Here is a 23,922-nt window from a genome sequence, read left to right on the forward strand (position 1 = left end):
GATCTTATCCAGGATTTTGAGGATGAAGTTGCAGTTTGTTATGGGTCTGAGATTATTCGGATCGCGTTGGTCGAGATTGGGTTTTTTTTACCAGAGGGGTTACTGTGACTTTTTTGATGGCATTAGGGACTTCCTGATCTCTAAAAGAGGCATTAATGATCTTTGTCAGGATGGGGGCGAAAATGTCTATGTTGTCCAATATTATCTTAGGTGGAATGATATTCTCTGCACAGGTAGTGGGTTTCATGGTCGCCAGTACTTTGATCATTTCGCTGTTGTTGATCTCTGTGAACTTGAAAGTTCCAATACCTGCTGTTGCAGTCTCAGCTGGCAGAGTAACTGTCGTTTTTTTGTTGGTCAGGGAATTTATGATGGCGTCCCTGGCTTTTGAAATTTTGTTGAAGGCGATCTGGGTGGCATCGCATTCTTCTTGAGAGGGTAGGAAAGGAGGGGTAATGGCTTTGGGTTTTTCTATGGATTTGATGATATTGAATAGTTTGCTGGTGGAATTGGTGGCTGTAGAAATCTGTTCGTTATAGAAGTTTTTTTTTGGCCTCGGTTTACTAGCTTCTTTGTCTTTTGTATCGCCAAACCAGCGGTTAAAGTCGCCCATGACTAGTGTGGCTGTGTTGGGTCCTTTAAGCATATTGAGTTGATGCGTTATTTCGTCGTTGAATTCTGGGGTGGACTTTGGGGGCCTGTATAGGACAATCAAGTTTAAACTACTGTTAGCCGTGGGGGTGTGTTTGAGGTGCAGTATTTCACAGCCTGTACATGCTATGCTGCTGGGAAACATATGTATAGAGTCTCTTGCGATGACTGCTACACCACCCCCCTGGCCTTCTTCTCTGTTTGAGTAGAAGATGGAGTAGCCTTCCGGGACTGCGATGTCGCAGGTGGGGCCGATAGGGTCCTTGAACCAGGTTTCAGTTATGCAGAAGATGTCTATTTGTTCATTGACAATCCTGTCATGAACACATTGTGCATGTTTATTGAGAGAACGCGTGTTAAGCAAGCATATTTTTAGGTCTAGCTTATTTGAGGGGTGAAACTCGGGACTGTTCCGGGGGGGGAACGGTCAATTTTTCTTTCTTGGGGGGCCTTTTGATGGCTGCTTTTTCCTTTGAGTCCTGACTGACTCGGTTACGGGCAGTTTCTACCGCTTTTTGGACCAGGTTAATGCGCGCAAGCTTACTGAGATCTAACGCGAGCTTGTCGAGGGGGAGCAAACCCATGATTACCTGTGAGGATGTTACACCGGTCTATGGGGAGACGGGCAGCACTTTCCGTCCTGAACGCCGCGGACGGCGAGGACCGGCGCAGACTGGCTTGCCCCTGAAAGCGCCTGACGTATCCAAAAATAGACAGCAAGTGCTCTTGGGAGCTGTAGTTCCCAGAGCCTGTAGTTCAAAAATAAATGCAGCAGGAAGACAAAATACGAGTGCTTGCTCGTTGCAGAAATGTCAGAAAATACTTTTAAACACACAAAGGTAAATCTAAGTTACAAAGTATTTCTAAAGCTATACGAAATGATTCCCAAAATGTGATTCAGCGTAAATGGCAGCAGGTTTAGAAAAATGGACAGTGCTTCTCTCCCTCCCACAAAATACACTTAGCTTTCTCCTGGGCCACGAGTGCCACTTACCTCAGGGCACAGTCCTAGGCGACCAGGATTTTGATAGGTGGTCAAAGGTTGTGTCCAAGACAAAAGCACATGGTCACGCCGATGCGTGGACCTAATACGAAGGTTGCCAATGTTGCCCCACTGGGCAGCATTGACAAATACCAAAGTCAATAGCAGTGGTGGCCTTCCCGTTTAACAAGGTCTTAGAGCCGAGTCAACGGGAAGTCCCTTTACTTTTAAACACCTGAGGTCACATTGGGCTTAAAATGAAGGCCAGCCATGAGCACAGGTGTCTCTAACACCATACCTACTAATCAAATGACCGTCACCGTAATCCACTCTATTTGGGGAACAACATTGGGCACTAAAATCTCTAGCAATCAGCACCTGCTTGCATAAACTGTGCAGCCACCCCTGTAATAGATTTTCAATTACCAACTGTATACTGTTACTCAATTTCCATCTAGGGGATCATACAAGTTTACTATCAAACATGTGTTGCCCACGCTGGTAGCATCTTCCAATACAGCAAGCAAAACCTAAGGAGAAGGCATACCCAGTGGTAATTCTGTTAACGTGAGATTAGATCTCGCACCAATTGCTAGCCCTCCCACTGGGCGGCATCATTCCCCATTGGCTGCATGTCTGCAGAGGACGGTAAAACCATCAAAAACATTTTCTGTGGCCCACGTTTCCTACAGTAGGAATATGTTGAGTGAGAAAATATACATAATGCCCTGCGGTTTTGACAAAAATTAATTGAAGCACTGGGTGTTCCAAGAAAGCCAACGTAAACAGTTTGGGTTTTCCCAACGTCAATGACAATAGTTTTTCAATTGGGCAGATGTCCAGCAGTCAGAGGCCTTGATGCCTTGAAGGCAAGAGTTCTGATCCAAAAGTGGCTAAGAAGATTTGTTGTCCCATAGATAAAGAGTTGCGTGTCAGTCGATTTTTGTTTGGCGCAGTATATGAATGGATAATTTGTTGTTCGCTAGGAACTATGGTGGCTTGATTGCTACACACCGTAATCGTGTACCCCAAATTTAGTAGTGGACCTGCGCAAGTGCATATTAGTTATACAATAGTGGATGAAGCAAATGTAATTAATGCCCAGTTATTCGGGATGTTCCACAGGCAAGAAATCCCTATTAATCACAGAGAGCCAGCAATGTTTTTCCTTAATACAAGTAAAACATTTTGTTTTAAAAAAGGACCACCAGCTTTTGGCAAGGTCTTTCAGTTTTACCAGGTCGCCTAATAATGAGGATATTTTGGGTTCAAATGAAGAATTGGATTTTCTGAGTAAATGGTCAGCAGTTTTCCGATTTCTAACTGGGCAAAAAGCTAACAAGGCCGAAGGTACCTTAGGCACAACTGCTATGATCAAACGGGGGATCAGGCCTGCTTTCCACATTTACATCAGCTTCCACATTATTGTTGCTGGCTACTTGGTTAGCCATCTCAGGTTCATCATTATGTGGAGCTGCACTGTTTACACATCTACTTGTCCAATGCCCCCCTTAATTCAACTTGTCTAGACCTTCCCTTTCCCAAGTCTTTAAGTTGGTAGGTCGAGGTGAGGGGCAGGATACATTATGCTCAATACGACAAAGCCAAGTACTTTGAAAGACTTTTTGGCAAACTCCAGCTGCTTTGTGCGCTGAAGTGGTTTCCCAGAGATCTGACGATTCCTAGGCCTGCTCAATTCCTTTGGGGGGCTATTTAGCATGAAGATCTTGTTGCATAGAGCTTAAATAGCACTCTGTCAGAGAGGAAAACTATTAAATCTCTCCATTGTCAGAAAGTTCTGCATTACTCGTCTTCCTGCATCATGGTAATCCCTCTGCCAGGTTACACATTGTAGTGTCCAGCTTCAGGAGGAAGACGCAGGATGCAGGTATGACACAGGAGCCAGCAGGTACAAAATGTAGAAGTACTTGATTAATGTTTCAGGGTATAGGTTATAAGAAGAGGGAGAGCATAGGGACTATTCTCCTCTCCGTAGTGTCTCCCATCCTGAATGGGTAACTGTCATCCATGGAACCCTGAGGGAACCCAGGGTTCCATAACTAACCAGCATTCCATGGCTTGCATTACCATATGCAATGCAAGCCCCACACTACACAAATGGAACTCCAACTTTTGCTGCCATGCAATTGGGATGTTCAACTGTAGTTAACCCCTGTATTTTCCCCCTCGCACTCCCCCCTTACCCTCTCCAGCCTCTGTCCCGTGGTCCTGGAAGATCAGCTCGCATTTGAATCCCCTTTGAGGGTCCGTATTTCATCAGTCATTACAACAAACTCCTCCCTGTATGGGTGGGGGATCCACCATGGACCACCTCAGGATTCACAACCAATGGAGCATAAGGAATTGGAAAGCTCTCATTGCACTGGAGCTAAAAGTGATCTTCCTTGCATTTCAAAGACTTACTCCCACCTCCCTCCCACACCCCATCTACATCAGAGTATTGATGCAAACTGTCAACACTGCTGAACTATTCTACATCCGCAAGTAGAGCAAGATCCAATCATGCCTTCCCCTTGTTGCTATCCACCTCACCCTCCATTCTGGCTCTACAGCCATGGCAACAGGCCATCCAACACCGGATTTTCCCTGTTGCAGCATGCCTGCCTGGTCTTGTCAACACCAGGGCAGACTCATTGGGTAGTCTCACTTGCATCCCTTTTTAGTGGGAACATAACGCGTGATTAGTCATATTTGTCAAGAATGGAGATCTCCTTTTTTAGTGTATCACAGAAGACAACAAGAAAATACTCCCTTTATGGAGACCTGGGGGAACACTGTGATGTAGTCCATCGCCCCTGACATAGGCAGTAACTGTGCCTTTCACCTACCTCACTGTAACACAAACTGCTCAATTCAGGCTATCAGGATCTTGCCACATAAGAGACCCCTCCAGTGCCCAACAGATTGTACTCTCCGAGTGCGTACTCCTTATCTTATCTCGGGGAGATCCACGACTATTCTGTTGAGACCAGGCCCATTGTCACAGCAGCAGCGGTTGGTCCACCATCCCTCCCCTCAATCAACATCCTTGGTGGCATAGTTCCTGAAGAGCTAGACTATGGCCACCTGGGGTTGTCTGCTGAAAGTATGAATATCATTCAGTCAGCAAGGAAATAATTAACTTGTTTAGTATAGGAGTAAGCACACGTGGTTCTGCTATTGGGTATTTGGAGATAATTGTAGATCCATTGCAGTGCCACTTGCTTGTTTCTAACCAGATCGAATCATTCCTCACCCACTTGTTGGTGAAGGGACATTGGATAGCTAGATTAATTTCTTTAATCAAATAACCCCACCTGGTTGCCTCCTCCACCCACTGCGAGATCAACATTTTGTTTTGGTAGCCTTGGTGCACAAATCGTTTGAACCAATTACTTCAGTTGTTAGGCGCATGGTTTCATAAAAAAACAAATATTTGTTTATCAGAACTACAAGCCTTGTTTTGGGAAGAATCATGTGTTGTACATAGATAGGTTGGTCCTTAGAAACCACCCTTCCCTCATGCTGGTAGTTTGTTTCATATTAAATGGGACTTTTGGACCTACCGGTTTTCTTCCCCAATCTGGTAGATGATGCAGGGAAAGGTTATTCAAAATCTAGATTTATGCGGAGCCTCTATTTAGAGTTCACTAAACCATGTACTCGTATAGCAACCTTTTTGTCGCCTTTTAGTTGCCAAATTGTGGGCCCAGAAGCTTGCCCACTACTGCTGGATTGTTTTGTACACACTTCTACGCTACATCCTATGGGGCATTATTTTTTCCTATGCCCATTGCCTGATAGCTAAGACATTGTGTGCAGTCTACCAGCTTGTACATCTAGAAGATGTTTAATTTTAAGACATTGACAAAGCGGCAATATGGTAAACCTCTCACTTTCTGCAAGCGCTAAACCCATGACACCAGTTCAGTAGTTGATGCACAGTTTAACTAATGTGTCTTAAATAAAAAATGTATGACTTGAATGGTGCCCCTACGTATTCTGATACCTCTTGCAATATGCTTTTTAGTCTCTCAAACATATTGAGGAAAGGCAGACAGGGTGTAAGCGTCCAGAACAAGTTACTGATGGGGAGTTTTTTCCAGAAGAACTTTGGCGTGGGCTTAAAGAAAAACCTGTAGTGGTAGGCATGGTTTCTTTAGTTATTCCTGATTCTCGCAGTTGGAACATGAATGAACATTCTGGCTTTACTCTTAGATGGGGGAGGGGTGATAATCAAGTCAAGCTTATTTATTGTGCATTTGTAAGGCGCTTACATCAAGAAATTATATTTCGAAGTGCCCACAGGGCAAAAGGCGTGGGAACTTGGGAACAAAGGCAAATAGAATAGACTGATGAACAGGAAAAGAGTGGTCCTACTAGGCCTTCTTAGTGTTAGAACGTCCAAGTGCAGGGAGAGACAGAAGGGTCAGCGAGGGGGGTGCGTGCTACGAGCTCCACAGAGGGAAGTGCCAAGGAGCAGTTGTGTGTAACAGTAAGTTCCTGGCAGAAATCGCATGGTACAAAGTAATCACCTGCCAATAATAAGTACAGGCCTATGAGAACACAAGCCAGTGGGTGCCCGAAGGCAGGTGCTGGGGTGGGGTGAGACGAGGGGGTCGGGGTGGGGCTGAGGGCGATTGGTCGGACAGCCGGGACCCAGAAGTCCACATAAGGGCCCAGGCAACCAATCTCAGCGACTGAGGGGTATTAGCAAGGGAGTTAGAGGGGGGGGAAGGAGGATGTGAAGAGGAAGGTCTTGAGGAACTTCCAGAATTTGAGGAGATTTGGTTCAAGACTGAGAGGAAGGGGAGGCTGTTCCAGAGGAGAGAGCCAGTCGAGGAGAGAGATCTGCCATCAGCTCACTGCTCAGAGAAGCGCCTGACACACAGAGAGTTGGAGCCACAGGAGCGTAAAGATCTGGAAGGAGAGTATTTAGTGAGAGCAAGTCGTAGATTGATTGGCCTCGCCCCAATCAGCCTTATGGATGATGCAGCGGGATTTGAATTTACACTGTATACGACTGAAAAATTTAACTTATGTAAAGTTTTGCTTTGAGGTAAAATCAAAGGTATGGGCTAAAAATCTGAGATTACTATTAAACACAGAAAGTGTCTTTAAAAGACGCACAGTAACACCCTCCACCTGCACATTTTACCAGGTTCACTGGGGAGCCACAGAAGATGTAATCTGCAGGCTGGTGACAATGTAGAACTCATCCAGAGGAAATCCATCCCCAGATTGGTGACCCATAGGCCTTTGGAAGTAACCTGAAGCAAATCTACAGGAGGAGAAGAAAGATAGAGGTGGAGTTTCCTAGGTGAGGGGTCTGCAGGTGCATTGATGGAAGCAACTTGTGACTGGTTTGGACCAGAAAACCTGGATTTCGTCCGGCTACTTGGGTAAGTTGAAGAGACCCAGGAGGCTCTGATGCAGGAATCTGTTTCAGTTTTCTGTTTGTAATAGTCATGGTCTGCATTCTGGGCAGTCCATCTGGCATTGGAAAGATGGGGCCAGTGATGGCAATGTCAGAGGACCATCAAGCTGCATGGCCCTCAAATGTATGAATACAAGCTCAGCAGCCTTAGCAAGAGGATACAATGCTGAACTTATTGTATGGGTATTTTTAGGCTCCTGTTAGGACTGTAGCTATGCAGGCAGAACAAAGGGATATCCCTCGAAGGAAGGATTTTGTGCAAGACTTGCTTTAATAGTTCGAAGAAGGACAGCAGGAAAAATTCACTCCAGCTGTGCAACAGCGGCTCCCGCTCCCATGTATGTGTCAGTGACTCGGTCAGTCTAGCGAGCTAAATCGCCTGACTGCACTCGGGGACAACAGACTTCTGGAATTCTTTCCCTGGGAATTTTAAAATATTTGTTCAGACCTCCTATCTACTCATCTCCTTCAGTGTCTCAAATGGGGCGAGGGCGAGATATGCTGGAGAACACTTTCCCGACGATTATGAACTCACTACTTTCTACACGTTGGATCCCCCCAGTTTGAATATACTTTAGTCCCTACTGGTATGTGATTAATTGGTGGGGGGACAGTTGAAGGGAGTTTTAGTTTAGTCCCCCATGTTTTTTGTATGTCCCACAACATTTTGAACAACTCCCCAAACTGGGAAAAGTCGGTCCTGAGGATGAAAGGCATTACGACAGTCTACCCGGACTACTTCTGCTTTCAATGTCAAACAGCCCTTAGCCCTTTTGTAAAGCCGTTTTCGCTACCATGGACACAGACCGTTTCCATTTCCCTCCCTGGTCCCTATTTCCGTGGGCAACAAAGTCTAATCCTAAAATCGTTTGGAGACTTGTACCCAAAAGTCACCAGTTCCAATATACACTCTTCAGGTAGCTTTTATATAGAGATTTGGATTGCCAGTGGTTCTGATTAATGAGAATCATATAAAGTTGCGATCAGTACTCAACTCAATCCAACACACTAGGATAGGCCTAGGGAGGGATCCTTGACCCAGGTTCCACCACCAAAGGTCAGATTATAGTTTGTTTATTTAAGATAGCGCAGGCCACAACCCTCAGGTAGCTGGGCGCAAGCATTACAAGGATACTTAAAAAACTTAGTTACAGAACATTGCAGCATACTTAGGAGGCTAAGTTAACAGAGGTAGGTACATACAATGAGTAATAAGCAGTTGTAATCAGTGAAAACATAGATGCAGTTGTAAGAAAGCAGTGACCAGGTGGTCCCAGTATAGGTGCCAAGGTACAGGCTAGGGGTGCAAAAAAGGTATACAATTAGCAATGGTCAGACATAGCACTCCTAAGGGGGGGGATTCAAGAAAAGGTAGGTCAGACGTGGAGTCAGATAGGAAATGAGGTGGTCAGGTTATGCATCATTGGTCCGTAGCCAGGTAAGGAGTTTCCGTCTGAATCTAGAGTATGGTTGGTCAGTTCTCAGGTCTAAAGGGAGTCCATTTCAGGATTGAGCGGCTATAACCGGAAAGCTAGTGAGTTATGGTCAGGACTTTCATCCTTGTTACCCTATGGGAGATGGCGGGGAGCAACAGGCATGTAGACTTACATCCTGGCTCTGAGTTCTCCGGATACCACTTGTGGAAGTTCTAGACTTCGTTGCAGGCTTATTCTTCTGTCTTGGCCCCTCCTTTCGGAGGGGCATCTTGACAGAAGAGATTCCTTGAGTATTTAATTTTGGTCGGTCACAGTACTTGGGAATTGGTTCTACATAGCTTCCAGTATGTTAGAGAGTTTTACTAAAGTTCACCTGTGGTAGGACTGTAGAAGACTCACTCTTAGATGTACAGGGCTCCAACTCTTAGGTTTGGCCTGAACTACCCAAAAGGTTTGGTAGCTATGGTCGCACAGCCAGGCTTAGTCTAGGAGGAAGGAGGGCTGTAGTTGAGTACAAAGACCTTTTGAGCACACTTACAGTCCAGGAAACACTTAAACACTGTAGTTCTATAAAAATAGGAGTAGTTATTACATACATTAGAGCAATGTTAAACTCAAAATGCAATTCAGGTAAGGAAAGTTTCACGCATATATACAGTAGGACATTTGCCTAGTAATGCTCAGTTCAACACTAGTCCTTTAGATGAGAAACCGATAAGTATCAAGAGTAGCATTAGGTTAGTAAATCATTCTTCAACCAACATTTAATAAATAGCAATACTGGCAAGTTGGATAACTTTGTGTAGGCCTAAACTTTAAAAGTCCAACCCTATGTGGGGATTTAGAGTCTCAAATGTCAGATGGAGGCACTGGTGGCCCATGGGCGGCAGAACAAAAGGAAGACAGCCACTGTCAAAGTTGTCAAATTCACAGATGATTATTTTCGTAGCAAGTAAGTAACGAAATTGGATTCAAACAGTTCAAGGGGACTAGGAAGGCCACCTGAAGGATTTGAGCCTAAAGGACGGATGTCCTAAAGCCTGGGAGAACACGTTTGGGTCGTCCACCCCAACGGGACTCGAAGCTCAGGAGGAGCGAACAGCAACACAACTGCACAGGAGTGAGACAGTACCTTATATGCAGAAGAACAACGATGTCACTGCGGGTCCCCAAGGTAAGATGACAGCGGCTCTGGTTCGGGTCTTGGTCCTTGGCTGCTGGAGGAGGAACTTTTGGTGAAAGCAGGCGGTCAGACTTGGTCACAGGGATGCCCAGCAGATGATATTTGCAGCACTTGGTTGTTGAGGCTCGACACAGACTTTGTAGTAGCGACTGTTGTCAACCGGCAGACTTTCTTCCTTCTCTCGGTCCACAACTAAGCTGAGGGGACTTCCATAATCGGAATGGAGTCTCTGTAGGCTCAGACAGATGCGCACAAGTTTGCAGCCAGAACCGCGCTTGACGAGACAACGCACCGTAGCAGTGCCAGAGGTCCCAAGGTTTTCAGATATTGCAGGCCTGGAAGGTCGCAGCTTGTCCTGGGATGGCTCAAACTGTAGCTGGTCTCGGGACTAGTTAGGCCCAACAGTCCAAGTGAGGAAGTCTTCCTGGTCTGGATCTTCCCCGTCGTACGGAATAAAGGGTTGGAGCAGCAGCAGCCGCTCAGTCTGCTTTGGCAGTCGCTGGAGGTCGCTGCAGGTGTCCTTCTGGTCGACTCTGGATTCAGCATCAAGGCCCTCGCCTTTTATGCGGGAACCCAGCCAATCCGCATGCATGCTACATTCAAAATTTGGGTGCTGGCTGTGCCAAGAGGACTGCCAGGCACCCAGCCAGAACTGGATCCCAGCACACACACTGGAGGACAAAGACCTGAGGAGTTCCGGTGACCTCCCAGTTTCCTGTCCTCCCAATGGGAGCCCGGCGAAGTCTAAGGAATGAGCGGGACCTCCCCCCACCCAGGTCGGCAGAAGAAGGCTCAAGAAAGGAAAAGTTGTGAGTTTGTGAAAAAAGTCAGGCACCATTTTGGACAAAGGGTGCCCCATGTAGGAATACACCCAAAATCGAAAGAAAACTGTACTGCCACCAGCCACTGCGACTTGTCACTGTAACTAGAAAGCTACAGGAAAAGTGATACATTGTGTCTCCTCAGCACTCCACAGAAGGTAGGGTATAAAGTATCCCCCTGTCCTTGGTAACATTTGTTATGACAAGGAAAATATGAAAAGGGCAGCTCAAGGAGCTCCTAGCAACATTGCACAGAAAGTGCTGTGTACTGAAATAGTAAATTACAGATGCCGTAAAAGTTGGAGGAAAGCTATGACTCCAAAAAGATACAACCAAAAGGGTTGAAAAAGGTTCCCAAAGGTAGAGTAAAAGACTGAGTGAGCATGGAAAAAGATTTCAACTCATCCAGGAAAACTGGCAAGAAAAATCCAAGAGTCCAGCAAAAAGTGCTGGGGTAATCAGAAGTGGGGAGAATTGCACCCAAAAAGGAAATTCTACCTAACACAGTAGAATGCCAAAAGGAGAAAGTTGAAGACTTCTGAGAGTCAGGCAGTCACAGGACACCTCAGACACACAATGACGACAAGATTCAATGGAAGCCACCACGTAGGGCAGTGACAGGAAATCATTTAGCAGTGAACACAGGAGCAGGCCCAGCACAGCTTCCCTTGGTGTAAGATGGCTGGAAATACAGGAGTAGGTGTCTTGTTACACAAGTTGTAGATCCTCCATGTTCCAAGGATGCACCCAAAACAGCAGCTGCAGCAAGGTGGCTCAGGAGAGAGCTGGTCAATGAACCAGTTGCTCCAGGAACACTTCCGAAGAAGGCTCGGCGGGCACGGATCCTTGAGCAGGGCGCAGCACTGCAGTCGATGCTGGTGAGCTTCAGTGGTCGTCCTCTGGTAGTCAACTGGCTGCACTTCTTTTTAGAGGTCTTGGCTCCAACAATGATCTCTTGAATATTTGCAGGAGCCCTGTTTTTCTCCAAGATTTGGACTGGGAGTATGCCCAAGCCCACCAATGACTGGGATCTGCACCATTCACAGGCAGTGGCTATTCAATGTTGGATAGTCACTGGCTTCAACATCTGTCCAGCAACACACATTCAGGCACCAGGGATGTGAATTGGGACTAGACTGTCCCAGCCCACTCCTCTGGCCACACAGACCGCCACCTAGCCCGTGAAAGCCGCAGCTTTCCCCAGGAAAGGGCATTCCATATAGATTTCCTGACCTGAGATGGCAGGGAGAATGCCAAAGAACAAGCAAAAACATTGTGGCATGGCACTCTCGGGGTGCTAGCCACCTTTAGTAGCCATTAGCTGTAAATGCAAAAGATATTCCAAAAAAGATGCAACTATCACTGCTGCCATCAGCATGCCTTTGGCTTTCTGGTTACTTTTACAAAGTGCCTTTCTATAAAAAAAAAAAAAAAAGATATTAGGATACAACGTATCTTAATTGCACTTCACTGTAAGGTGATGTGTGCAATAGTAACAATACAAGAAATTTACAAAGCGAGACAGTCTCTCATAGTCTTAGGGACTAAACTGTTTCCCCATAAAAATGAGCTGTAGGGAAGTAAAGCAGAATGTTGTACTTGCCTCCAAAAAGACAGGACAGGGTTCAAAACAAGCAAAACAAAAGAATGTCCCATAGACTTCTATGGAAGGAAAGCAGCAAAAAGAACATCTTTCCCAACATTGACCACGAAACATGTTCTCATCCTTGAGGTACTTTCTGAACTTCACAAATTCTTTCTCTGCAGAGCGCATGACATTCATTTCAGTTTCTCATTTAAGGAATGTGCCAACGGTAGAGGCCCCCTTTAAACAAATCAAAAGGTTTGTCAAACCATTACTAACACAGCTGATTAAGCCAGCATATTTCAATGGAGTGCTAATACATTCCCAGTAACTGAATTAAACTAAGCTTTAATAGTGTCTTCAACCTAACCCTATGGCTGTATCAAAACGGTTTCCCAAGGAGGGAGTTTTGAACACCAACACTGCTTTAATATGCTAGAGGGCAGGCACGTTTTGTAACTGTTGGTTTACTACTAGAGACAGAATGTGCTTTACATTTGCTCCTGTAAATGTTTCCTTTCCCAGAATTCGGCCTCTGGTCTTTCCTGTGTATTTTATATCTTGCCGTATTTTGTCATTCTCCAATAGTTGAAATGCTATGTCTCCTCTTTGCTCAAATGGCACATTTTAGTTTGTTTAAATTGGATATAATAGAAAGTGTTGCTAGCTTTTCTGTATTCTTTAAAACCAAGAGCGGAAAATGGGATGTACATTTCTTTATCGGGCTACAGTATTGTGCATGTGCACTGGGGTATGATCTGTAGAGGACCTTTGAAGCTGGAAGTTGACGTTTACTCTGAGAATATCTGTATTCCTTTCTGCTGGATGATGTCTTGGTCCACAGCCGATGTATATGTAGTCTTTGCGCAATGTCTTACTTCTAATGTATAGGACAGTTACTATTCTCCCCATGTTTTCCTAACTACATCATCCCAGCAGTTAGAGGCTACCGAGTAGTTTCATTTTCAAATGTGAATGAAGTGGTTGTAGATTTATGCACGTTATTACATTGAATACATTGTTTTTTGTAAACTTTGATTTAGTTTTAACTGCCACCGGTGATGCTGCCAATATATTTCTCTTAATGCTGCTTTTATATTTTATGTGAAGTGCGTCCGCTTCCATTTGGCCCCTGCGTAGCATTGCAGAATGTATTGAGACTTTGTCCCTTCTCTTTTTTTCCTTCAGGCTATCACAACCCCAGCAATGGCAGTCAGTCACATTATGCTTGAATCCTACAAAAAGTATATTTTGGTTTCTTTGATATTACACGGCAAAGTCCAACAGCTGCCAAAGTACACCTCCCAGATAGTAGGTCGATTCATTAAGGTAAGCCAAACTGATTGTGCGTGTGTACGCTCCGAGTTGGCATGAGATGCCATCAGAGTATTAAGTGTTGATGTACTGATAGAAAATGGTGCCTCGGCTGTAATTCAAAAAGGATTTTTACTGAATTAGGTTATTGTGCTGAGAGCATTGAATTTAAAACTGGAGGCCTTATCAGAGCAGCAGGATTTGCAAAGACCTACAAGATTTTTTAGTGATAGGTTACAGTTTAGTAATATGAGTGTATTTGACAATCAAGAAAAACTGTGTATTTCAAATCCAACGTATGAACCTAAAAAGTAAACTAGGGTAGCTAAGGCAGAGCAGTCAGGTTTAACTCCAGGGAGGGAGGCTCGCTGGTAGGGAAGTAGAATGATTCCACACAGTAAACCAAAGAAAACACCTGCACTGGCATATAATATGATAAGGCATTTATAACTCACCTATACACCAGTGTTTCAAGGCGTGGCGCGGCAAGTGAGGGGCAAACAGAGAGAAGACAGAGACAACGATCCTACTAGGCCAGGTGTCATTCAGTTCATGCAGTTAAGGGGGAAGAGGAAAAGTGCAGCGTGGGGTGGGGACAGTGCAGTACATGGGGTAAAGAAAGCTTTTGAGCTCCGTGCGGCCTCGGCGTTCATCTGCTCACACCTGCGGTCCCCGACACTGTGAAGGACTATTGGCTGGCCGTGCTGTTTTTGCCACTGCACTTGACATTTTGTGCGATTTTGGACTCGATCGGTCCACCCGGGACCCAGCTGGCACCTCTGTTGGATTTGGGCCTAGCATTCCACCCGGCCCCGGCGACCTGCCTGACTCTTGGATACCCTCCCCCCCCCCCCCCCCCCCCGCGCTCCTGTTTCCCGCCGCTCTGAGGAGTTGTTGCAGCTGCCTGGGAGTCCCGCTGCGGACGCCGCCACACTGTGAATGCTACCTGTTGCGTCAGCGATCATCGCGGCCTCCCCCGGCACCGACAACACGGAGGATTTATTCGCCCTGCTGCCGCGGCGGACTAGGTGAGTGGGGGCTGGAGCGTGTGGGCGGCGAGGCCTCTGCCCGCTCCGTGCGACTTTGCGGGCCGCTGCTGGGCACTAGAACTGCCATAATGAAGCGTCCCTTACCATACTGTCTACCTACTTTCCCGCTGGCATTGTCGCCGCCTCCGCTTGCGCCCTCTTGAGACAGATCCCGCTGGCCCCCCGTGCAACCTGAACACACGTGGAGGCCCCGAACGCCCGCCATCATAGCTTTGCTGCTCCGCCGGTAAATCTCTGCTATCTGCGGTGGCCCCCCAACCGCCTCATGGCGCCTGTCGGCACAAAAAGCACTACGGTTGCGCCTGTCGGCCCCTGCCTTCCCCCAGTTCTTCATCCTACTTATAGGTGGACCCTCTCTGCAACCAGGTCCACTACAGTGACAATGCCTAGCAGACACAAGGCGGGGGCCCAAGGAGGTGCAATGGACAAGTACGTTAAAGCGGTCCCTCAAGATGAGCCAGCCCAGCACATCATCGCCCCAGGACGAGCCAGACTTGACCATGCACCAAGTGGTCGGAGCACCTGACCTCACCCTACTAATGGAATCTATGGCTAAAAACTTCGACTCCTTCCATGAAAAACTAGACGACATCAATGCTAATGTCGCCTCGCTAAAGACTCTAGTAGACCAGGCGGGATCGAGGATCACCGAGGCTGAAAATAGAATCTCGGTAAACGAAGATGGTATTAATGCGCTCCAAGACACTGTGGCCTCCCTAACGCGTGACATGAAAAGTGTCAAGGCGAAATGTGACGATTTGGAATCGCGCTCTCGTATGAACAACCTGCGCATCATTGGGGTCCCCGAGAATGCCCTCAAGGGCGGATGAAAGACGCAGTGGAGAAACTCCTCAAAGACCTGCTGGATGACCCTGCCCTCTCACCATATTTCACAGTCGAGCAGGCTCATCGGGCCCTATCACCGCGCCCCAGACCCCGTGACATCCCCAGACCCATTACCGCCAAGATACTCAACTACCGCGACAGAGATCTCATCCTCCGCCTGTCGCGGGAAAAGGGAGACCTGCGATTTGAGGCCCATACCATTAGAATCTTCCCGGACTTCTCGCTGGCGGTGCAGCAGGAGAGGCGCCAATTCCTAGGCGTCAAGAAGCTGCTCAGGGAGCGCAATGTCCCCTATGCCATCCTGTTCCCGGCACGGCTAAAGATCACTCATGATGGCAAGATCTTCTTCTTCACTGTCCCTGACGAAGCGGTGAAGTTCATTGAGTTACATATACCTCTTCCTGGGCCACGAGGCGACCACGCGCCATAGACTGCACAGCCCACGATGTCATAAAGTGTCCACAGATCCATGCCTTATGATGTGTTGATGGCAACCTCACTGTGTCCACTAGGCAACTGCAGCCTCTTATCACATGTATGCGAGCCACAGGCTAGCTCCTAAACTGCTTACTTTGCCTTTTCCCCCACTTGGTTCTCGGAGCTATCCCTGTGTCCTACTCTCTCCTGCAATGTCAACCTACCAGAGGGCACTCTCTGGTCTCAGAGGCTGTCTGTGATACCCGTTTACCGCAGCAACACATTCGGGACAGCATTTGCTGCCCCACACCAAGCTCCAGATGCCGGCCGCACGGCACCAGCGCCCCCCCGTTGCAGTTGCAATGTTTGCTTTCAATTTTATTTTGTTCCTTTTAATGACTGGCCCCTGTTGGGCTGGGATGTGGCCCTATCCACGTTGGATCTGGTCCTCTGACCTTTGGTTTGCCGTTGGAGCAGGCTCAAAGGGCGTCATGTGTGTTCTCGGGAGGGAGGTCTGCACTGCATGTTGGGGTTGGGCAGTGAGGGTGGGGGGTGGCGAAGTTGGGGTTGAGTTAACAGTTAAAAATATGGCTGAGAGATACATGACTTTGACTCAATACTATTGTGCACACGGCAAATGCAAAAGGTGGAATGCTAACAAATACTACCACTGGGATGTTCCATAATGTGACACTATGGCTCTGAACATTGTAACATGGAATATCCGTGGTCTGAGCAATTTCACTAAGGCCCGCAGGATAACTGCCTATGCCCAGCGACATGGCACCAAAATCCTCTTTCTCCAAGAAACCCATGCCCTTGGGCGCCTAGCAGCATGTCTCGCCCCCACGTGGGGCAACAATAGATACTATACAAAGTACTACACCCAATCCAGGGGGGTCCTAACTCTAATCCATAAGTCAGTCCAGTTTTCCCTGCGTTCCAGCCATATTGACCCTGAGGGTAGATACGTGATCCTCTATTGCTCACTCGCTAATATGGAATGCCTCCTAGTGAACACATATGCCCCTAACTTTGACGCCCCTGAGTTCTTTGATGCCATCACCACCACGCTTCTGAAATATATTGGTATTCCCATCATATGGGGCGGGGACATGAATCTGATCCTAGATAAAGACCTGGATAGGACCGGTACGGCACGGCCCGTAGAGCCCCATCACGCGCAGCCCATAGGTTACACGCCCACATAGACGCACTTGATCTCAGGGATGTTTGGAGGGCTCTCAATCCACAGGTTAGAGAGTACACATTTTACTCATCGGTACACGATAGCCTCTCCAGGATCAACCTTTTCCTCCTATCGAGTTGCATGATGGGCAAGGTCACAGAGACCAAGATATTACCACGCACATTATCGGACCATTCACCGGTAACACTTCAGATAACACTGGGACACGACCAGCCCCCTTGCTCCTCTTGGAGATATAAGTCGGAGGCCCTCCTAGACGTAGTCTTCAAAGCTGATATCCTAGCTGACATCAACACCTTCTTTGAGTGCAATAACAGGCATGACACCCCCGATGGAGTACGCTGGGAGGCATTCAAGGTCTTCATCAGAGGGATGTGCATTTCTTGGGAGGCTGGGGTCCTCAAAGCCATAAAAAATAGCTTGCAGCAGTCGGAATCGAAACTAAAAGAGCTTGAGAGGGCATATGCCACCGCCCCTTCCCCGACCATACTGGCACAGATCAGAGCGGAATTCGAAATATTTGAGTCTCATGCTCTAAGAGAAGTTCGGTACTTTGCCCGTCCCGTAGCGGCCAGGAAGTATGGTGATGGGGATAGGCCGGGTAGGACACTGTCCAGACTGGTCCGCACTGAGGGGGCGCAGGAACCGCATTGATTGCGTCAAAGACACAGGAGGTACCCTGTGCTGGTCCGACCATGATATCCTTGGGACATTCACCTTGTTCTACACGACCCTGTATGGCCCCCAGCAAGAACACAGCCTGCAAGACACAAACCCTGCTACATCAAATCCCCATGACCCTCCTCTCCCGCGCGACCAGCAACCTACTTGAAGCCCCTATCACCCTCGATGAGATAACCACGGTCATCTCCAACTGCCCTAGGGGCAAAGCACCAGGCCCGGACGGCCTAACCTCAGGAGTTTTATCGGGAACATGTAGCCATTCTGGCACCCAGACTCCTGGAGGTGTGGAACGAATCCTTAGAGTTAAACATCCTACCCCAATCCATGCGTGAGGCTCTTATAACTGTACTACCCAAGCCGGGTAAACCGTTGGACGAATGTGGGTCCTATAGACCCCTTTCCCTGATTAACACTGACACGAAAATATTTGCCAAGATTATTGCCAATAGGTTTCTCCCCATTATGCCCCACTTAGTCCACCCTGACCAGAGTGGCTTTGTGCCCGGCAGATCCACCGCCCTCAATATCCGTCGTCTGTTCAATGTTTTGGCTAGAATTGACCCCGACGCACAGGCCGTGGCGGTCACCCACGATGCCCAGAAGGCGTTTGATATGGTGTCATGGCAATATATGTGGGCGGTGCTCCACAAAATGGGAATTCGTCCACGCATGAGATCATACATCAAACTTCTCTACACAAGCCCCGCAGCCAGAGTCCTAGTCAACTCCAGGGCTTCGGCCCCCTTCGCTCTCCGCAGGGGTACTTGCCAGGGCTGCCCGTTCTCTCCGATACCTTTTGCGCTCGCTATAGAGCCCATGGCTGACAACGTTGGGGACAAACACACGCGTAAAGGTATACGTCTTCGTCATACACCCGAGATCATATCTCTATATGCTGACGACGTGCTTCTATATATTAGAGACCCGGCTGCCCACCTGGACCCGATATTGAGTGACATAACCAAAATTGGCACTTTGTCGGGCTTCACCATAAACTACTCCAAATCTGAAATCTTCCCGTCCACTACACAACCATCCTGCGAATTCCCCCTCTGATGGTCACCAAGGGGCATCAGATACCTTGGAGTGCAGGTGTCCCTCACTAAAGGTTCACTGTTGACTGACAACTATGCGGCTGTGGCGCAGCTTGATGAGGCTGAAATGTTGAAATGGCGCAGTCTTCCACTCTCTCGGTCGGGTAGACTATCTCTAATCAAAATGATTATGGTCCCTAAATTTCTCTACGTCTTCACTAATGTGCCGATCTGGCCTGGAAAGCGATATTTCAGGAACCTGCACGCTGCATGTGCCCAATTTCTATGGCACTCGGGCGCGGTTCGTAAGAAATGGCAGCACATGACTCTTCCCTATGGAAACGGGGGTTTCACCGCCCCCGACTTCGCTAAATACTGGACAGCTGCGCAGGCCCAACACGCCACATACTGGTACACGTTCTCCGACCCCCCACCCCCCCGCGCATGTGAAGCTCGAGAAACTAGCAAGCGAGAGTGTGAACACCCTTTCCCTCATTTTCCATCACACATCACGCCGACGCCCCGGCAGACCCTGTAGAGGCCACTATCAGGGCCTGGAAATATATCCTGCAGACACAACCCGACCACCACCCATACTACAAATGGCTGCCCATCTGGCAGTTCCCAGGCCTCAGCCCTACACATGATAAACTCTTAATGAAACACTGGCACGACCTGGGCTACCAGGCCCTGACCAACTTTTACCCCGACGGGAAGTTTATCACTCCGCAGACGTGGCGCCGCGGACACCTGGGTACTGCATTGGAACTGCTACAATACTATAGGTTGAGGGCGGTGTTCCGCGCCTGGTGGCCCTCATACCCAGATGAGCCCCCAGACGCACCTTAGATGCACTACAAATCCAACACGGCTGGAGCTAGAGGGATAGTGTCCTCGCTGTACAAATTGCTGATGGCTGACCCCACGGACGTGCCACTCAAGCACAGGATACGTGGAGTGAGGAGCTGGGCCTCCCCATCACAGACGCACTGTGGGGAAAAATGTGCATACACACCCGTACCACCTCTCTGAATGCCAGACATAGGTGCATATAATACAAGCTCCTGAACAGACTATACTAAACGCCTCAAAGACTGGATAGGTTTGCACACACCCAGACCCGCACCTGCCCTAAGTGCGGGTCTCATGCTGCAGATCACACTCATATGGTCTGGTCCTGTGATGCGCTGGGCCCATACTGGAAAGCCATAATTGAAGCTCTCTCAGATATTACAGCGTCCCATATCCCTCCAGAACCCCTAGCTATACTGTTCGGCCTGTGGGATAGCCCTGAATTGAAGAAGATGTCTAGGTTTCTGAATGTTGCCACCATAATAGCCAAAAAATGCATATTACAATGTTGGAAGCGCCGATTTCCCCCCCCCCCTTCATTTGAGATATGGTTGGGGGCCCTCACCTGGACTCAAGCGTGCGAGGACGACTATATCGATACCCTCCCACTGACCTCTCGACCCAAGAATGTATGGAAGGAATTTTGCACCTATTTGAATAACAAAGATGACTTAGAACTATTGTCCTCCCCCCCGTGAAGTAAATTAACCCATTGCTGCGCCGCATAAATCCGAATGATGGTCGTATCTGTCCTTTGCTGGCATTTCCCATGTATTGCATTACCATATATGTATCTGATACCCTTGTTATGCTGTACATTGTGTTGATTGTCTGTTCTCTCACCATGCCAATAAAGAAACGTTTTAAAAAAAAGAATAAATAAAAATATGAGAGAAGTAGGGCCAGCTGGCGGCAAGTTCAGGGTAAGTGCAGACATCAGGTGATAAGTGCTGGTGGGGGACTGTAGGGATATAGAGAACAGTCCCCAAGTGAGGGGTGGATTGCCAGGGAGGCAGTGCAGGTGTGTATGTAGTGAAAAAAATATACTTTCTCCAGCATGGGGTCTGGCATGGATTCACATGGTCATGAATATTCCGTCGCCAGGCTGGGAATCAATCATCTGTATGAAAAAAATAAAAAAAAAGCTTTTAATTGCGTTCTCACAGGTAGTCCTCATTTTATGATGAATATATTTCCAGCTTCAGCTGGTTTGGACATTTTTTTCGACAAGGGGGTGCTGTGTGCGCCTTATCGTTGAGTTGATGTCCCTCGAGGCTCTCCGTTCGACTGTCGACATCATCAGTATTAATAGCCCACGCAGCGCCCGTTGGCTTCAGTTCTGTTTTTCCAAGCGCTTTGGTTCTTTACTGAACTTCGTCACTAATTTTCTGTACGAAAATGTCTTCATCGTCGGCTCCATCAACGCCTAAAATGGGCTTCAAGAGATGTCAAGATTGGGGTTGTGATCGACATCTTCGAACCGCAATCACATATGCCTGTGGTGTCTCAGAACCGATCACCGTACCTCTGCGTATAACTCCTGTCAGGCGATGACCAAAAAGGCTATGAAGGAGCATAAATGTAAATTGCCGGTGGGTAGGTTACCTTCGAAGTCTCCTTCGGAGAGTTCCCAAAAAAAAAATCTGAAGAGTCGAGCGATTCTCCTCGATGGAAAAGGTCTAAAAGATGTCGATCCCGAAGTCGATGGCGCCATCTTCTTCCAAGAAGGCCAAGAAACGGCGTTGCAGGTCACCTTTGACCTCTAGTGATTCCTCGGCCGAGGTAATCAAATGTCCAACCACGTTGGACTCCCCAGCAAAATGAGATGCATTTAAAAATCTTCGAGAATGCGGTCCCGACCCCCTCGGAGGAGAAGCAGAAAGTCCATGCCCTTGCCTATATGCATCAAGACGGCAAAGGGAATTAGAAAACTAAACCTTATAAACGAGTCCGAGGCATAAGCCAGAACTACATTGAGAGAAATCCTGATACGATGAGAAAGTGTTGAGGGTTTCGACAAGCCAGGAATCCAGTCCTTCGAAGGTTCCTTCGAAGAAACATAAAGTCAGCATCCGTTGACGCCAGTGTTTAAGTCAATTCTGACAAAATCGACACCAACTTTGAAGTGTCGACGATTTCTTAGAGGTTGTCGAAGCCCATGTGTACGCAGGAAAAAGTTGTCAAGCCCTTACCCAAAACATTTTTTTAAAAATCTTTAACTTCAATTTATGAAGACAATGAGCCCTCAGATGACAATGCACCACCATTTGGCTTCCAGTTTGGTACCCCAAATGTACCAGAGGAGTTAATTTCTGAAGAGTCTAGCATAAAAGACTTGTATGAAAACCTGCAAACAGCCAGTGGTATAGATACCTCTCCAGAATTGGAATTTGGGAAACCAAATCCTTCTGACCATGCTGGCTCCTCATACAGACGACTAAATGAGCAAGGTGGTTGGAGTAGGCTTGCACCTTATTTCAAGCAGGATAACCTAACCGATAATACTTGATCAGGGTCCCCAGAGAGATCCAATTTTGCCCTTTCATATTGCACTACAAAAAAGGTCTTGTCTAATTGAGAAACACTGCCGCTGCAGTAAATGAGAACTTTGCAAAAAAAATATAGGCCATCCATCAGTGACCGAGAATATTTAACAAAGCACCCAACACCAGAGAGTTTGGTGGTTTCAGGCTGCTACGTCTACTAAATAATCAGCATATCCTTCTAGGATGACAAGCGAATGGATGCCTGGGCTAGAAAAATATTTATTGACGGATGTATGGCTTTAAAATCGTCAAACGTAACTTGTGCCTTGTCAAAATTCACGTTAACCCTGTGGCATAGGTATATTTACAACAAGGCTGACTAGGCCCAGGGTTAGGGCGGCAGATTGCCAGAGGGGCAGAATTTTGTGGCAATTTTATTTCCAGTTTACTGGTTGCCATTTTTTAAATATAAAAACAATTTTGTTTCTTCGAGTCTGGCTGATCGAAAACACTCGGAGCAATTTTGAGCTGTTAACAGCCATTCCACTCTAACAGTTGAAGTCTTTGATGATCAAACTTATATATATGCTTGATAAATGCAAAAGCTTTATTGTTAGGGTGACTTTTGTTTATTATAAAAAAAGGAAACGCGTACCAACCCCAGCGTTAATGATTCAGTCAAACAACTCTCACAGACATATATGACAGTTATAAAGTTCTTTGGTCATTCTTATCTCCCCCCACCCCCAAAATGCTCTTTAATATGCAAAACAGCCCAAACCATACAGTGTGTAAAGCAGTCATTATATTCTAATACACAACATGCATTTTTTAAACTGTTGCAAAAATGAGGGGTTTCCCTTCACAAAAGTAAAGGTTAAAAATTATGCATCATTTTACAATATTATACGCATGCCTATGCTTAAGTCAAGCAGAGTTCCCACAGGTGGCACTAAAATGATGTTCAGAAGCAAGCACTCATTTCACTCCCCAGCCCCACATTTCAGAGATCTGTGGCTGCCCAAAAAGTGCAAGCATGAAATTGATCATAGAGAAGTTAAAATGATGAAGAGTAAATTTGAACGCGCAAGTGCATCAAGAAACCTGTGAAAGCCCAAAGCCATAGAAGCGTGAGAACAACAACTGTGTGGCAAAGGTAAACACTGTTTCGCAGCTGACCCGTAAAGATATTCATTCAGCCAACTTTACCGGAGCTGCTCAGTGCTAAGCAAGCAAATGGATGCTGGGTTTATCATGTGTCTTTGATGACATGTTGCTGCACGTGCAGTAGTATAAGGAGAACCAACTGCAAAGTATGTCGCACAATGCATAACTGTGATGCTTATGAGTAATCTTTACATTAATTATATTCTAAATAAAAGGTAGGACTTTTACTGTGAAACTACTTCAGACTACAGCAGGACATCTATATCTATACCCACAAATCTCCTCTGTATTGTACAGTCCAACTCTACGGAATTAATAAAGGACCTTGAACGCAAGCTGGCAAGACCCATAGCCTAAACCACACCCACAAAGGCAATATTGTGCTGGAAAGCCTGATCCATTGCTCAGTTTTATTCTTGGAGTGTTGGGTATTTTTAACAATTGCACAAACAGCAATGATGTAAACCCTATGTACCACTTCATTTGTTATGAAAGGTGCCTGCACTGTGCAGCTACGAGGAATGCTGTTGCTTCCCACACATGTATGTTTAGGACCACCCTTATCCATTACTCCACCGTAAGAATGCACAGCCAAAGATTCCAAGAACCATCTACAACTGTCTTTACTCTACTGAGGTTTTTATGCCCAGGTAGAGTTTACACATTTTACTTGATTTTGCCATATTTGAATGGCATTCCAGCCCAAGGGATTGGAGGTACATCGGCTGCAGCAGGTAACTTGCCTTAGTTCCATTTTACCCCCTGCTA

General features: G+C 46.9%; 1 protein-coding gene across 1 annotated transcript in view; it reads left to right on the forward strand.

The window, feature by feature from the left end:
• Nucleotides 1-23,922, forward strand: part of COPS3 (COP9 signalosome subunit 3) — a 351,396-nt gene that overhangs the window by 212,121 nt on the left and 115,353 nt on the right. The window contains exon 7 of the mRNA XM_069645733.1: nucleotides 13,284-13,424. Within this exon, the coding sequence (XP_069501834.1) occupies nucleotides 13,284-13,424 (141 nt within the window). The remainder of the gene's footprint in view (nucleotides 1-13,283; nucleotides 13,425-23,922) is intronic.

The sequence above is a fragment of the Ambystoma mexicanum genome, chromosome 2p (assembly GCF_040938575.1).
Source record: "Ambystoma mexicanum isolate Mex_15411 chromosome 2p, UKY_AmexF1_1, whole genome shotgun sequence".
Classification (NCBI taxonomy): domain Eukaryota; kingdom Metazoa; phylum Chordata; class Amphibia; order Caudata; family Ambystomatidae; genus Ambystoma; species Ambystoma mexicanum.